Raw genomic sequence first — 17,168 nt, 5'->3', positions numbered from 1 at the left:
GCAGCAATTCCAAACTTCCCAGCTTTTAATGCTGAAACTGATAAGTTACAGACTTATTTGGATAGATTTGAGCATTTGTGTATTGCGTCGCAGATTCCTGAAGAAAGAAAAGTTTCAACCTTATTTACTGTAATGGGAGCTGAAGCCTATGATCAGTTGTGTAATATCTGAGTTGGCCCATATCTCCTTCCGAAAAAAACATATTCTGAAATTAAGGAAGAGATGAAAAAGTATTATGCCACCAAAGTAAATATAATTTCTGAACGTTATCAGTTTCGCACACTGAAGCAGAAGGCTTATCAAACACTTACTAGTTTTGTGTTGGACTTGAAAAAGCAATCATCTTACTGCGATTTCAACTGCTGTCTTGACGATAATTTGCGAGACCAATTTGTTTTTGGAATTGCAGATGAATCGATTCGCCGGAAGCTGTTAAATACTAAAGAATTAACTTTTCAGAAAGTGACTGAAATTGCGTTGAACATGGAAAGTACGGAACATCAATTGAGATTATACAAGCACAATTCTAACAGTGACATACATGTGGTGCAGTCTTCCAGAAATAGGTTCTCCAAACCAAACAAAGGGCAGGAGTCACGTTCCAGTTCCAGTTCTTTGTCATCCCAAACATCACCTAATCGATGTAGTTATTGTAAATTGCACCATAAGAAAGGAGAGTGTCCTGCATGGGGGAAGCAATGTCTAAAGTGTAGTAAATGAACCATTTTGCATTAGCGTGTCGTTATAATACTTATAAGGCTCAGAAATATGATCAACAGGCTATGATGAGTGAAGACGGACACAAACAGGAATTGGTGGATAATCAAACAGAACAGGAAGAGTTATTAGATTTGGCAAGAATAGTTCATTTAGATACAATATCTTATGGGGTGGATGAGGATCAATCATCTTCGAATAAGACGTCGGAGGATGGAATGTTTGATTTATTATTCACTGATCAGAGAGATAAGCAAAAAACTAGGTATAGGGAAGAAAAGAATGTGTTGGCGAATCTATATGAAGGTACCGATCCAGGTAAAACAGAATATTCAGCGGAAGGTGATCTTGCATCGAATTATATTTCCCAGGAAGAAAAGTTTGAGATTATATCGGCCAGGAGCCAATGGGAAGGTAACTTTGAAATCAAATCAACAGGTCCAACGAAAGGAGACAAGCGGGGTTGGACTCATTGGTTTGGTAAACGGAAAAATAGAATGCCAAGGAAGAAGAGCAGTTTTGATAAGGATACAACGACTCAGGATTCAGCGAAGTTGATGGAATCAATTCGGTATAAATCGGGACGACAAACAGATGAAGTTAGATGTCTGATAGAGAATCAGAAACACAGAAATACCTCTTTACCGGATCAAGGTCAAGGGAACAATGAAGTAATTGTGCGGTTGATAGAGCAGCAAAAGAATATGCAGGCGCAAATTGATTTTCTGATGGCAAAATGGAATGAGAAGCAGAGAAGCAAAAAGTCTGGGAGATGGCATGTAATCGACTCTTATTCTGATTCTTAGATTTTGGGATTATAAAAAGTATGTTTGAAGAGTTTTTTTTTTTTTTTTTTTTTTTTTTTTTTTTGTAAAGGGGAGAGAATGTTGGTCACAAAGTGTTTACAAATGTGATACTTGCAGTTACCAAGAAAATGAGAGTTAACCTGTGCAAATAAGTGATAGAGATTATATAGATTTATGACAGTTTGGTTGAAGATGGATATGATTTAAGATTATAAAGATATAAAGAAGTATTTTTTAAGATAATGATATGAAATATAAATATGAATTCAAGGAAGATTAGATGTCATAGATTTAGAAGAATGATATGGCGAGGATTAAGAATAAAGGGATATAAAGATATTGAGTTTCTTTAAAATTGTAGAAGGCTGTCTTGGTAGTAGTAACATCCTTGGTGGTATTACGATTATCCAACGCAATCCAACGATGTAAGTAATCAGAAAAAGAATGCAGCACGTTCCATTTTTGCAGATATTTTTCTACGTCTTATCTAACCGACACCCAAACCTTATATTTCAGAATAATTTGGTTTTAGCATCTTAACCTTAATTTGTCAGCGTCGTCTCGATTATATTGCAACTTTGATCAATCGTGGGATACTGATGTCAGAAACAGAATAGGTTATGAAGTGACAAAAGCAGAGCTCCGAGGGGTTGTGAATTTTCATATGTCCTGTAAGGATTTTTTGAATATATAAAAAGGGATGTAGGACTATTCTGAGATGGAAAGATTTCATTAAAATACAATTTAAAGGTAACAAAGATTTATACAATATACAGTTGAACATCGGTAAATTAACATTCCCTTGAATTCTACATAACACTCAATGTTAATCTCTATAAATCGAGTGTTTAAAAATTACAACCTCGATAAATCGAATTTTAAGGGTTTAATAATCATATTTAAAAACCTCGGTAACTCGAACTTTCGTATCTATGAACGTCTCCATGTCGAAGTTTACCTCTAGAACTTAAATTTCTCTTGATGTCACCTCGATAACTCGAAGCAATAGCTCTATGCTTTTACATAATTGTCATTATTACTAATGTGTACTGTAATTGTGTTTTACTCATATCTAGACATGAAAGCCCTCCCTCTAAAACAATATATGTACACTATTTTATTTGTACTAAATTTTAGTCATTTAAGAAACTTTCATAATTTCGAGTTCTAGAGATTGAACGAATAAAACTGAGTTACAGGGGTTATATAGGCAATTTTCATGAGGAGCACGGAACCTGAGTATTTCGAATTTTTGTTGTTGAGTTGTCGATTACTCGAAAAACTCGAACTTTTGTCTATTCCTTTTAGCTTCGAGTTATCGACATCTCACTGTACTTGTTAGTTGGATTTAAGTTTAACAGCCCGTTAAGCACCGAAATTATATGATAAGAATCAACATCTTAACACGGGATCCGAACCACGATTTTTTTCGTATGTATTTTATGTGTTAAAATAATTTTTAATGAACCTACTTCAGTATCTAGTTAAAATTATTCTAAACTAGTACGTCAGACCATTTATGTGTTTGTTATATGTATATACATTCTGAATATCCACATTTCTTCATTTTCCTTCCCCCTAAAAGTCATATAATCTTCATTTTTCTCTCGCTGTGAGGATCACTTTATGATTTTAAAGAATCAGTTTTTATCCATGTTCTCCTTTTAACAAAATATTAGAAACAACTACCTGAATAACACTGGCGCAAATCCCAGGGGGGACATGTTCCCCCCAATGTTGGACCTGGGGGGACAGTCTCCCCCCCAATAATCTGACTTAAAAAGTGCTTTTTGGGATGATTTGTGTCCGACTGCCACAAAGGAATGTAAGATGAAATTGATTTCTCTTCGCTTTTCCATTTTTAAAAATGAATCGTAATCTGTAGTATTTCAAACTGAACTTCATGCTGTAGTGCGTTTAGTAGTCTAATCAATATGTATTAATTACACTTCCACTACTTGGGCACAAATTGCGATAAATGCTAGAGAAGGATATATCCCTCTCGTCATGCTGGAAAGTTGTCTCAGCTGTAGGTACGAGCACAAATTCCGGGGAAATGGGGAGACGTGTCCCCCCCCAACATAGGAACCAGAGACTCTCCCAATAATCCGATTTGAAAAGTGCTTTTTGCAGATAAGTGTGATGATTTGTGTCCGACTGCCACAAAGGAAAGTGAAATGAAGTTTGTTTCTCTTGGCTTTTCCATTTTTAATGAAAATGAAGGCGTGCAACTGTGTGTGACGTAACCTGATATGAAATCTTATCTCCTCCTCTCCCCTAGGCCCTAGCACGGGAAGAGTATAGACTATCAATGTCAGTAGAACCCATCTTTTCAGTAAATGCGTATTTAATCTATTTGTAGTATCAGCCTAGGCATCTACTCATGCTTCGTAAGCTAACTACCTCTGTAGCCTATGGAACCCGGAGGTTCAATGCTGCGTTCACAAAAGTTCTCCACTGACTTCTATCCTTAGCCAACTGGATCCAGTTTCTACTTTGTATTCCTATTTTGCGAGATCCATCTTAATATTGTCTTCCCATCTGCGCCTAGGTCTTCCTAATGGTCGTTTTCCGATTTGTCTTACCGCTAACACTTTGAAAGCGTTCCTACTTTCTTCCATCCTGGCTATATGTCCTGCCCACCTAAGCCTCCTAGGCTTGATGACCCTAACAATGTTTGGTAAACCGTATAAATTATGTAGTTTCTCGTTATGAAGTTCCGCCATTCTCCATTCCCGTTCCTCTTGGGTCCGAATATTCGTCTCAGGATCTTGTTCTCAAATACTTTCAGTCTATGTTCTTCCTTTAGAGTAAGCGACCATGTTTCGTAACCATACAGAACAACAGGTATGATTATCGTTTTAAATATTTTAGGCTTCAAATTCCTCGACAGAATTTGCGACAACATGAGATTTGAACAGAATAGTAACACGAATTCCATGCTTTTAGTCGACATTTAATTTCTTCGTGAATATGATTTTCGTCTGTTAATATTGATCCTAGATATTTGAAAGTATCCACTTTATCAAAAGAATTATTTAATATTTTAACGCATCCATAATTTACCGTATTACGGTCCCGACGTACTTCCATGTATTTAGTTTTCCTTGCATTTGCTTCTAAACCCATGCCCCTGCAAGCGTTTAATAAGATCTGTGCATTTCTTTCTATTGTTCTCCTGTCATCCCCTATTAAATTTACATCATCAGCGTACGCATAACCTGGTGAATATCGTTCAATTCTAGGCCCTGGTTGCTATCTTTGATTTTCCTTATAGCGTATTCCAACACAAAATTAAATAATAATGGCGACAACGCATCTCCTTGTTTCAGGCCATTTTCGACGTGAAAGCTCATGGCCAAAAATTTTCCTACCCGGACTTTACTTTGGGATTCATTTAAACATGCCTTAATTGATCTAATTAGCCTTTTCGGTATTCCAAATTCTGTAAGGACGTTGTACTATGTTTCTCCCCTAACCGAGTCGTAAGCCTTTCTAAAATCAATAAATAGTTGATGTACCTGGCTACTGTATTCCCACTTCTCTTCGAGTATTTGACGAATGGTAAATATTTGGTCGATAGTTGATCGATTTCGTCTAAATCCACACTGATAATCTCCAATCATTTCATTTGCGTATTGGGTAAATCTTTCTAATAGAATATTTGAAAGGATTTTATAGGATGTTGACAGAAGAAATATGCCTCGATAATTATTACAGTCAGTTTTGTCGCTTTTCTTGTGGATTAAAACAATGTTTGATTCTTTCCACTCTTGCGGCAATTCTTCCTTGTTGTAGATAAGGAGAATGAGTTTGTGTATCTCGTTCCACAATTTTTCGCCTCCAGCTAAAATTAACTCAGTCGGAATTTCATTTACACCCGGATATTTGTGTTTCCTTAATTTCTTTATAGCGATTTCTACTTCTATTCGGTTGGGTTCGGGAATATACGTTTCTGCGGTGTGTATCTCCCTTTCTCCACGCACATTAGTTTTTGCTGCGTGTTAAGCAAATCGTTAAAGAAATCTTTCCATCTTTTTAAAATGCTATCTGTATCAGTGAGAACTGTTCCATCAGCTTTCTTTAATATAAGCATGAGGTTGATAGCCTTTCTTAAATTCATTGATCCCTTTATACATGTCCCGAATGTTTTTTTATTTTTACTATTATCTTCAAGTTCCTAAATTTTAGCTTTCAAAAAATCGCGTTTCTTTGTTCGAAAAGTTTGGGAAGTTTCTCCCCTGATGTCTACGGAATTTTGTGTGGTTATTTCATTCGGATTTTGTAGCCAACGTAATTTTGCTTGTTTTCTCTTTTCTGCTCGTTCGAACCGTGGTTTGTTGCTACGTATTTCCGCGAGTCCCAATTTTTGTTTTGAGAGGATGCTTCGTAAACAAAGAAAAGAATTCAATTGCTGGAATATTTTTCTCCATAATCTTAAGGTTACATCTGTTAACTAAAGAGTATATGACATGTGTTAGATTTCTGTAACGATTCCTTTAATGTTATTGGGGTCAAGGGGGCCGATCCTGGGAGATCGGAGGGCCCCCCAAAAGGTCACGTGGACCCCCTGTATTTTTATGAATATGTATTTGTATATGTATTTTCTCTTGTTATATATATATTGTTTTATGCATTTTTATGAATGCCCCCCCACCAAAGTTACAGAGAAATCGGCGTCCTTGATTGAGATTATCATTATCTTGCTCAAAGAGTATTGTTGCGTCATACATAATTGATATTCTTTCTTCATAGTTTTGGGGAAGTCATTATTTATATTATTATATTATAAAACAATTTTAACGTGGATCTTTGTGGATGCCTAATTAGAAACATACCAATTATAAATATGCATGTATTCAGATTTCAGAATGTGTTCACGGTAGTGGTTTGTAATACTGATATGTACTACTACTTCATCTACACCGCCTAACATATAATATACTCTACAACAGTTGAGTAGATTCATCTACTGTAAATTGAGTTTCATCTCCCTTCTGTAGAATAAGCCTCAAATCTGCCCACCTTCCAATGTTGAAGACAACCAATGGCGTAGATAGGATTTTGTTTCGAGGGGCTATGCCCAACACAAGGAAGGAAGTGGGCAATTGCCCACCTGATTTTGAAAATTAAATATATTTTAATTTATGCATAAATTGAAGTTATAATGGCAAGAATTGCAGACCGATAAATCCTATATGATATGATACAAAAATTTAGGAGTGAATCTAACCCTTTATTCTATTTACACAAGAAAAAGGAAGCATCCTCTTGGCCTTCCTAATTTCCCGGGCTAATTATTCCCCAGTTTTGATTTTTTAAAATTCAAACATTTCCTTCTTTTAAAAATAACTGAACGATATAATTTTTCCTTTTTTTTATAATAACTCAAGTCCTGTCATGTTGATATCCGCGCAAGTTGGTGTGGAATACCAGTTTCGCAGTTTTGGTGTTACTGATGACGGCCGACTTGAATCACAACTGACCATGGTCGATAAAGTATGAGAGACGAAATGAAACAAAGTAACGTCAAGAAAAAGAAACAGAAAAATATAAAGGACGAAAGAAAGAACAAAAGGACGCAGTTCTTACATGGAATGAAATTTGGCAAACACAGTATTATTTCTGAACAAATAGCATAAGAAAACGGAAAGTCAATGACATTCTTAGAAATGGTAAAAAGGATTATTGTTGTGCGTTGAATGCGAAGAACTAACAAATTTATTTCGGGGGGAGCTTGAGCCCGATAGCCTCCTAAATACGCCACTGAAAACAATTGTCCCCTGATTCTTCACAGCATTGTTCTTCAACTTAATAAATATTTTGAACATCGCTTATATATATATATATATATATATATATATATATATATATATATATATATAATAGTGTTCGAAGTGGAAAAAAGCAGAGGCGGTATGTTTCATTATGATTTTGACTCAACATACCGGCTATTTAAATATTGTCTTGATCACTGAAAAACCAGAGGCGGTATGGCATACCACCGCATACCGTCTCACTTCGACCACTGTATATAGGGAACGGTCTTACCCGTCCCCCCCCCCAATGTTGAAGACAGATTTGCGCCGCTGCTGAATAATGAACGCGATAAAACGGCTGAGAACGTAACGAGTAATGATACTGTATTAAGAGAACCGTCACAAGCATTTCTAGTTAGATTCAAATCACTTTTCAGTTTCCTGAACGTTTGCATAATTAAATATTCAACAGAAATTTGGACAGATAAACAAAGAAAAAAAGCGAAGAGAGAAAAGTGGAATTAGTTACATATTAGACTGATAGGTGGCTAACTTGGAGATAATGCAGATTTGCAGCTGCAATTTATTTCTGCTTTTACCGACACATGGGTGACGTCACGGCATTGTTTCACCTGTACTATCGAAGAGGCTATACAGTAAAATATGGATTTTGCAAAATAAAGTGCGTAATAAATTATGAGATCTAAATATTGAAATGCCAAGGAATCCCTGAATTGGTTACACAAGTTCCTAATGGTCCGCGGACCAGTAAAGGGAAACACTTATAAAAGTTTAAGATTGTTTTCACAGCAAAATACTTACAAGGAAGGGTCACGCAGTGGCTCCGCTGAGATCCGAACGAGACAATTGTGTTTGCATTTGAAATGTTATAACTAGATGAATCCCAAAGTTATACGTGCCACCGGGAGGAATATCGTGAGTTACAACATATTTTGTAATGTAAGAACTACAAAATATTACATGGCAGAATAGTTTGAACCGAGTCATTTGTTCGGAAACGGTTGGGTAAGTGGAAAACTCGGCCAACACGTATCCCATCATTTTCAACGACAAACTTTTTGGGGTAAAAAACTTTGTCCCAGGGTCCCCCGCAGGGTCCCAGACGGGGTCCAACTCAAAATTTTCAAATGACAAGGGGGGTTAAGTGGCACATCATTTGAAAGCTGTTGTAAAATGAAAGAAAATGCAGCAAGTCTCGACTCTCTACAACAACCCTGTGCAAAATGACGGAGGGTCAAAATGTAAACAAAAACTTAATTGAAAAGTCCATGGTCACCCCTATAAATCGGAAATGGTGAGACTTGAAAATAGGAAGGAAGTCTGGCATTATGTTGAAAGTACAACAATTTAAGTGAAAACGTCTTGTCCCAGGGTACCCACAGGGTCCCAGGTGGGGTCCAACTAAAAAGTTTCAAATGGCAAGAGAGGTTAAGAAGCTCATCGTTTGCAAGATCTTGTTAAATGAAAGTAGATGGAGCAAGTCTTGACTTTCTACGACAACCCTGTCCAAAATTGTGGCGGGTCAAAATGTAAATAAAAGCTTAATTGAAAAATATGGCCATCTTGAATCCAAGGTGCTTAAAACCTGTCATTCATAACAGTACAAATCTAAATCTCTATTTTTCTCTATTATGTATTTAGAAATACTAGGAAGACTAAACAACAATTGAATTTCGATTCACTTCAACTATTATTTCATTCGGTAACAACACATAGGTCTATATGGTTTCTTCTTAATGCACGTTCGTCACGGTTCTCTCGGCATTATTTACTTGAATATAACGAATATGCGATGAACACACAACTATGACTTCCTACTCATAGTAACAAAAAAAAAAAAAAAAGTTGAATACCTTCGGGTATTTTTCTAATTTTGTCATACGTAGTTCATACAGAAAGAACTTGCTGCACCAGTAAGTTGGGGGCTCTATTGTAACGTATTCTTGATGGTTACATTTGTATGTAATTCGTTGGTTTGATCTCAATACTTCAAACAATACCAACTAAAAAACAATCATTTGCAAGATTGACAAGTAGTACCAAACATATGTAAGTCATTTCAGTAGATCGAACTGCGTCAAACTTTGTTGGCTTGGTCACAGTATTCCAAGAAATAACATGTTTATATACAAACTCATTTTTCACGCTGGCAGCCATATTGGATTACAGATTATACTGTTTGATATTTTGTGGACTATGAACCATAAACGTTCACTTCTCCAACACCAGTGGTGTGAGCTGGATATGCGTTCGATACATAGTGCGGCATTTTGAACTCAAGATGTCGCGTTTTTGAACATTTTGCATATTTTAGTCACTTACTAATCAACATTAATGCCAAATATGTTTTCCTAGCTTCAACAGTTTGGTATGCTTATCCTTTCGATATAGGTTTTAAGCGGCCATCTTGGATTGTTTTCCAATTTGTTTACATTTTGACCCACCGCAATTTTGGACAGGGTTGTCGTAGAAAGTCGAGACGTGCTCCATCTTCTTTCACTTAACAAGAGCTTTCAAACGATGTCCTACCTCTCTTGCCATTTGAAATTTTTTAGTTGGACCCCACCTGGGACCATGTGGGGACCCTGGGACAAGACGTTTTCACTTAAATCGTTATACTTTGAAAATAATACCACACATCCTTTTCTGTTTTCACATTTGTCTCACCATTTCCGATTTATGGGGGTGACCATGGACTTTTCAATTAAGTTTTTGTTTACATTTTGACCCTCCGTCATTTTACACAGGGTTATTGTAGAGAGTCGAGACCTGCTGCATTTTCTTTCATTTTACAACAGCTTTCAAATGATGTGCCACTTAACCCCCCTTGCCATTTGAAAATTTTGAGTTGGACCCCGTTTGGAACCCTGCGGGGGACCCTGGGACAAAGTTTTTTACCCCAAAAAGTTTGTCGTTGAAAATGATGGGATACGTGTTGGCCGAGTTTTCCACTTACCCAACCGTTTCCGAACAAATGACGGTTCAAACTATTCTGCCATGTAATTTTTTTGTAGTCCTTACATTACAAAATATGTTGTAACTCACGATATTCCTCCCGGTGGCACGTATAACTTTGGGATTCACCTAGTTATAGCATTTCAAATGCAAACACAATTGTCTCGTTCGGATCTCAGCGGAGCCACTGCGTGACCCTTCTTTGTTAGAAATGACTACTATTTACCCTTTGATATTCAATGATACATTCGGTGTGTCATGGGCATATGTTCCTCATTAACCCTCTGTGAGAGTGTTTAGAAGTTATGCTTTCTTTTTTCACCTTTTGCGTTTTAAAGGTTTAAAGAAGGAATTCAAGTCGCTATTGTTGGCTGGTAAACATGCGCATGGTGATGCCACATTTAAATATCTGTTGAACAGAACTCCACGTGTTTTGCACGTGACTACAAATACTTGATACTTGATAAAATATCCCTTATCATCTCCCACTCTCTTTAACATCCTTATTACTCATAGAGGTCAGAAAAATTTTCTGCAGTGCAGATTATGTTGTAAGAGTGTTCGGATTTTTGTAAGAGAAGTGCGTATTGCTTTTTGGTTTACTATGACTTTGTTCTCTGTTTCCGTGAGAAACTGTTTATCTTTCCCAGCAACAGGTGTGTATAGCTAGGAATGTGGAACTAGAGGTCTGCACGGGCTCGGGCCGAGCCCACGGGCCTGCAAGACACATATCATTTCGGGCCGGGCTCTGGCAGTAAATTTTTAAATATGCAATCCTATTTTTCGGGCCTAAGTTTGTTAACATACTGTACAACGATATTTATTTTACTGTTCTTTCTGGAGAACTTTTAAAACACAACCACAAAATTAAACCTTTAATTGCTGTAAAATAATACAATTTTGCGTTAATTATTAAGTTTCTGTAATTCGGGCTTATTTGGGGCTCATTTGATTATCATATGAGTTCGTCCCAGGCTCGGGCCTAAATGCAAAAACACATTTCGGACTCGGGTCGGTCCTAATATTATAAATTGAGGGAGCCAGGCCGGGCCCGGGTTAAAAATTCCGGTCTGTGCAGATCTCTGTCTGGAACACGGGAAGTGGTTGAAATTATTTTCGTTTGAATGCTTGGCGTTGTTATTTATAAAGAAGTGTGGCTTTGTTATGTCAGAAGGATTCGTGTGAAATTCCTTGGAAATATTATTCCTTCCTACTATTCAAGAAATTGCAATACAATTTGACACATGAGTTACGAAAGGATCGAGATATATTTCAAAGTAGATTTTACCCGAATACATGCAACCAGTTCAGGCCAGAGGGCGCCTTTTTTTTTTTTTTTTTTTTTTTTAAGAAATTTGCTACAGTGCTCAAACTTCCCTTTTAATTTATTACAATATACACACAAATTTGATTTCATTTGAAATCTTGTTTTATTCTAAACAGAATGACGTATAAATCATTATGCTCGGATGAGTACCGGACTGAAAGTCAACATTTTCCCCTAAAAGAAAAAAGAAAAAACTTGAATGTCAAAGGGTTAAATAAATATTATTTGCGAAAGTATTAATAAACATAACAAGAACACTGTTTTTTTTTTTTTTTTTGTAATACCGTTTTCATTGCATTACATTTAGAAAACTAAATATGGGCAAATTTGTATAATCCACGCCTCTTCAGTGTATTCAACGTCCATCTTTTTCAGTTAGAACAATGCAAAAGCCCTATTCTTTTTATATGATTTTAAAAATAACAGAGACAGATTTAAACGATGAGTTTTTTTTATCCACAGTCCACATATTTTGCTAAATCTTAAATTCTCGAAGCAAAGTAATTGGAATCAATTGGTAAATGTCACGGAATATAACTCTCCCAGTTATTTGGGGTACGTGATGGATTGAATGAAATTACTGGAAAACGATTGAGCAATCTATCAGATTGTGACCTTGTTATCTTTTACGAGAGATATTGATCACCCAGGATTCTTTGCGCCTCTGCCTCTCTCTCTCTCTCTAGATATATATGTATGTATGTACGTGTTAAGAGTAAAGAGTATATGATATACGCGTGTTTAGATTGATTTTTTTCTTTCCAAGTAATAGGATGAAAAAATTGCAAACTATTTGTCCAGTATCCAATCTTCCATTTGATGTTGCAGTTATATATATATATATATATATATATATATATATATATATATATATATATATATATATATATATATATATATATATATATATATATATATATATATATTGGGTCGCTGAAGCAGAAAACTTGTTTCATCGCACAGCGTCTGGTTATGCTTCTCTGTGGATAAAGGTTCCACGGGAAGAATGTATTTTGCTGATTTTATTTTACAGTTTATTTCTGGTTACTTTCTCTCTATTGTTATTTTTTTAAAAGAAAGAAAACTAATCTCAAACTGGCCACTAAAAGACAACGCGAAAAAGGTTTATTTACAGTTTAAACAAATGGTTCCTAGTACAAACAAAAGGCCAATGTTGTTTGTGTCGCATTGACCAATTTTCTGTGTTTACGTTTTTACCTTCTTTTCGGGCGTCTCGGTAGGTGTGTTTGTTTGAGTAGAAGAAAAGCAAACCTGAAATTAATGTTTCTGACATTTATTTTGTAAACAAGTAAAAATGCTGTTATTGGATCATAATCATCTCACTGATATTGACTCTATTTTTGTTCAATCGTCTGAAGTTTTATTTCAAAGGGTTTGAAAGAGGTGTAAGAAATTTCAGTATAAATGAATTTACAACGGATCACCAAGAAATTTTGAAAGTAAAGAACAAAAATAAATTAATAGTTTGCCGAAATACCCAACACATGCTTGAACTAATTATTCTGAAGATGATGATTAAGCTTTCACAAGGAAAAAAATGTTTCGCTTTATATTCTTCTGCAGTTTGAAAAGCATTCTACATTAGCAAAGCTTATCAATGGACATTAGCTTTAATAAATGATAATATTGATTATGAGCAGGGACGTACGCAGGAATTTATTTCAGGAGGGGTCTAAAGCATTTCCGGGGGGTGTCCAAATACAATTTGAGGCTAAATTATATGAAAATTTCTAAAATTGCCGCTAAAAGTAAACTACATTTACATAAAAGTCGGGATTTCGGGGGAAGGGTCCGCCCCCCAGGACCCACCCCCTGCGTACGCCCCTGATTATGAAATATGAACTAAAATGTCTAGAACATAAATCATAATGAGTGTACTATTTAAATCAATATCTCTTAGATTTCTATCTAAGCCCATAAAATCTTTAAACAGACTGGTTTTCAGACTTCGCAACTATGCTATGGGGGAAGGGTCCGCCCCCCAGGGCAACCCCCTGCGTACGCCCCTGATTATGAAATATGAACTAAAATGTCTAAAACATAAATCATAATGAGTGTACTATTTAAATCAATATCTCTTAGATTTCTATCTAAGCCCATAAAATCTTTAAACAGACTGGTTTTCAGACTTCGCAACTATGCTATGCATAAGTATCGAAAGTCGTATAGCACGACTTTGTTCGTCCGTCCGTCTGCCCGTATGTTGACAGATATCAGAGCAAAAACAGTAAAAGAGATCGATATGTGGTTTTTGCAATTGATTCACCGCTCCCAAAATAGGTTTTTATCTCCTCAGTTAACTCTTTACTTAAAACAGAAGTATTACAAATCAGCCATTTACGGTTTCAACTATTATCGCCATAGAACGTAAACATATACATGACGCAAAACGGTATCTTGCAAACAATTCATTCTCAAGACAACTTATCATGAATATCTCTAACACTCTACCAAAACCGGAAGTGGTTCAAATTATTTCATATTACTTCCGGTTTCAATACTGATCTCCACAAGGAAGAACTATAGGAGATATCGAGATGCAGTTTTCCGCAATCTATTCATTATCCCAATGATAGGTTCTATCTTCTTCATTAATCTTCTATTCGAACCGGAAGGTGTTTAAATTAGCCATTTCCCGTTTCAATATTGATTTCCATAGAGCAAACACAGTAAGTAATGTCAAGATACTTTTTCTTTTTCCTTTCTTTCTTTCTTTCTTTCTTTCTTTCTTTCTTTCTCTCTCTCTTTCTTTCTTTCTTTCTTTCTTCTTCTTCGTTTTTTTTTAACAACCGATTCAGCATCCCAAGAATAAGTTTGATCTACTCCGTTATGTCTCCGTTCAGTCTCTGTTAAAACTGGACTATTCGATGAATATTCCAAACACTACCAAAACCAGAAATAATTCAAATTTAGTATTTCTTCTGGTTTCAATAATGATTTTCACATAGGAATAGCTGTCGTAAGAAATATCGAGTTGCAGTTTTCCGCAATCGATTCATTGTTCCAGAACTAGGTTCCATCTTTCTTATTAACCCTCTATTCTATACTAAAGCATTCTAACCGGAAGTTGTTCAAATTAGCCATGTCCGGTTTCAATACTGATTTCCATAGAGCAAAAGCAATAAGTGACAGTGAAATTTTTTGAGTAATATATTCAACGTCTCAAGAATAGGTTCCGCCTTCTCCATTAACACTGTGTTCAAATCGAAAGTAGTTCAAATTAACTATTCCCGGTTTCTACATTTACCGCCATAGAATGCAAACGGTAACGTATATCAACAAACTGTTTTCTGCAATCAATTCAGGGTGTCAAGATAAAATACCATCACAATGTGGTACACTCTAAGAAAACCAGGAGTTATTGAACTTTACTACTACTTCCGGTTTCCATACTTAGTTCCGTAGAGCAAAAGTGAAAATGAAGTGACATCTTTAAGTTTTACGTCCCACCGTTATGCCGGTTAGGCTAAAGGAGACGGTGATGAGAGATGGGCGAAAATGGTGGAATGAAGAAAGTGGAAGGAAACGGGAGAACCCCGAGAAAACCCAGGTACACGGTGTTTGTCCACTACAAAGTCCACACGACGCGAGCTGGGATCGAACCAGGGACCTCAAGCACCATAGGTGAACGCTCTACCACTGAGCCACCGGGAAAAATCATACGGTGAAAAGAATTGAGTATGTAGCAGTCTCTAGAAAACCTACCAAGAAAAGGAGTGCGTATATTTAATCTAGACTGACCTGACTCTATTCTTTCCACCGCAGTGCAGAAAAATCTGGACCAGAACAGAAATTGCGGTTCTCCTGTCGTGGCACGAGCAGCACCAGGAAATCCGCATGTAGCTTGAATCTGTGGATTTTGCTTTTAAATGCATTAGATTTTGATCTCTGTGTACATTTCAAGAACTGATTGAGTATGAAAACACCTCAATATAAAGTAGGGGATCATAACCGAATAAAACAACAACTTATAAACAAACGCTTTTATACCAAACGCTAAAGAGAAGAAATTAATTCTTTTGATGGAGAAGGAAGAAATAACAGCAAGAGTAAAAACATTGGGCGGGATTTATTGTTTAAAAATCGTCCCTAATTTGTGATAAGATCTTTGGAATTCTACTTTCGGGATAGCGCCTCACATTTTAGTCTTACTGCTAGTTCATTTACTCCATTAAAGAAATATTCTTCTTTCTAATGCACTACCAAATCAGGTCTGTGAAGTTGGCCTACCCAAATTAGCTTACCCACTTTTATCTACATGAGTCGTTAGTTCCTCGTTAGTTCTTACAAAAGTATCGTTAGTTCCGCGATTCTAAAGAAATTATACGCAGAATACAATGGGTAGGCCAACTTCACATGTGAAGTTGGCGTACCCAACAACCTTTCATACATTTTTCGACATAAATTGTTAGTTCCTACTTAGTTCCCGTTAGTTCTTACAAAAGTTCCATTAGTTCCACGATTTTATACAATCTAGTGCATAAAAAAAATGTGTGGGTAGGCTAACTTCACATGTGAAGTTGGCGTACCCAAGAACCATCCCCAAATTTTTCGACATGAATCGTTAGTTCCTCGTTAGTTCCCGTTAGTTCTTACAAAAGTTCCGTTAGTTTCACGATTTTACACAAATTAGAGCATAAACAAAAATGTATGGGTAGGCTAGCTTCAAAATGACGTAGGCGTACACAACAACCTTTCCACATTTCACGACATGAATCGTTAGTTCCTCGTTAGCTCCCGTTTAGTTCTTACAAAAGTTCCGTTAGTTCCACAGTTTTATACAAATTACAGCACAAACAAAAATGTGTGGGTAGGCTAACTTCACAATGACGTTGGCGTACACAACAACCTTTCCACATTTTTCGACATGAATCGTTAGTTCCTCGTTAGTTCCCGTTGGCTCTTACAAAAGTTTCGTTAGTTCCACGATTTTATACAAATTAGAGTATAAACAAAAATGTGTGTGTAGGCTATCTTCACATGTGAAGTTGGCGTACCCAACAAAGTTTCTCACAATTTTTCAACATGAATCGTTAGTTCCTCGTTAGTTCCCGTTAGTTCTTACAGAAGTTCCGTTAGTTCCGCGATTTTATACAAGTTACAGCATAAACAAAAATGTGTGGGTAGGCTAACTTCACATGTGAAGTTGGCGTACCCAACAACCATTCCCACATTTTTCGACATCAATCGTTAGTTCCTCGATAGTTCTCGTTAGTTCTTACAAAAGTTCAGTTAGTTCCACGATTTTATACAAATTATAGCATAAAAGAATGTGTGGTAGGCTCACTTCACATGTGAAGTTGGCGTACCCAGCAACCTTTCCCTCATTTTTCGACATGAATCGTCCAGCTAGTATAATAATAAAACAGTATACTTTCACTTCTCTTCTATTTATTCCAAAACCTGAGTGATTTTCTGGATAGCCCATGTAAATAAAGTGAAATAAAATAAAAATCATAAGGAACATACTTACCTCTAGATTATTTATGGTCAGTCTTCAAAATTAAAAAAAGTTTCTTCTATACTAATACAGTATAACCTCGTTAACTCGAACTCGCTTAA

The 17,168-nt window shown here is 36.2% G+C and overlaps 1 protein-coding gene across 1 annotated transcript; it reads left to right on the top strand.

The window, feature by feature from the left end:
• The first annotated feature begins 222 nt into the window (after window positions 1–222).
• LOC145665987 (uncharacterized) lies at window positions 223–720 on the top strand. The gene has a single exon (XM_081733092.1). The coding sequence runs from the start codon at window positions 223–225 to the stop codon at window positions 718–720; it is 498 nt and encodes a 165-aa protein (XP_081589218.1).
• Window positions 721–17,168: the final 16,448 nt, after the last annotated feature.

The sequence above is a fragment of the Thermobia domestica genome, chromosome 12 (assembly GCF_964235325.1).
Source record: "Thermobia domestica chromosome 12, izTheDome1.hap1.1, whole genome shotgun sequence".
Classification (NCBI taxonomy): Eukaryota; Metazoa; Arthropoda; class Insecta; order Zygentoma; family Lepismatidae; genus Thermobia; species Thermobia domestica.
This window is presented reverse-complemented; position numbering and strand designations above follow the sequence as displayed.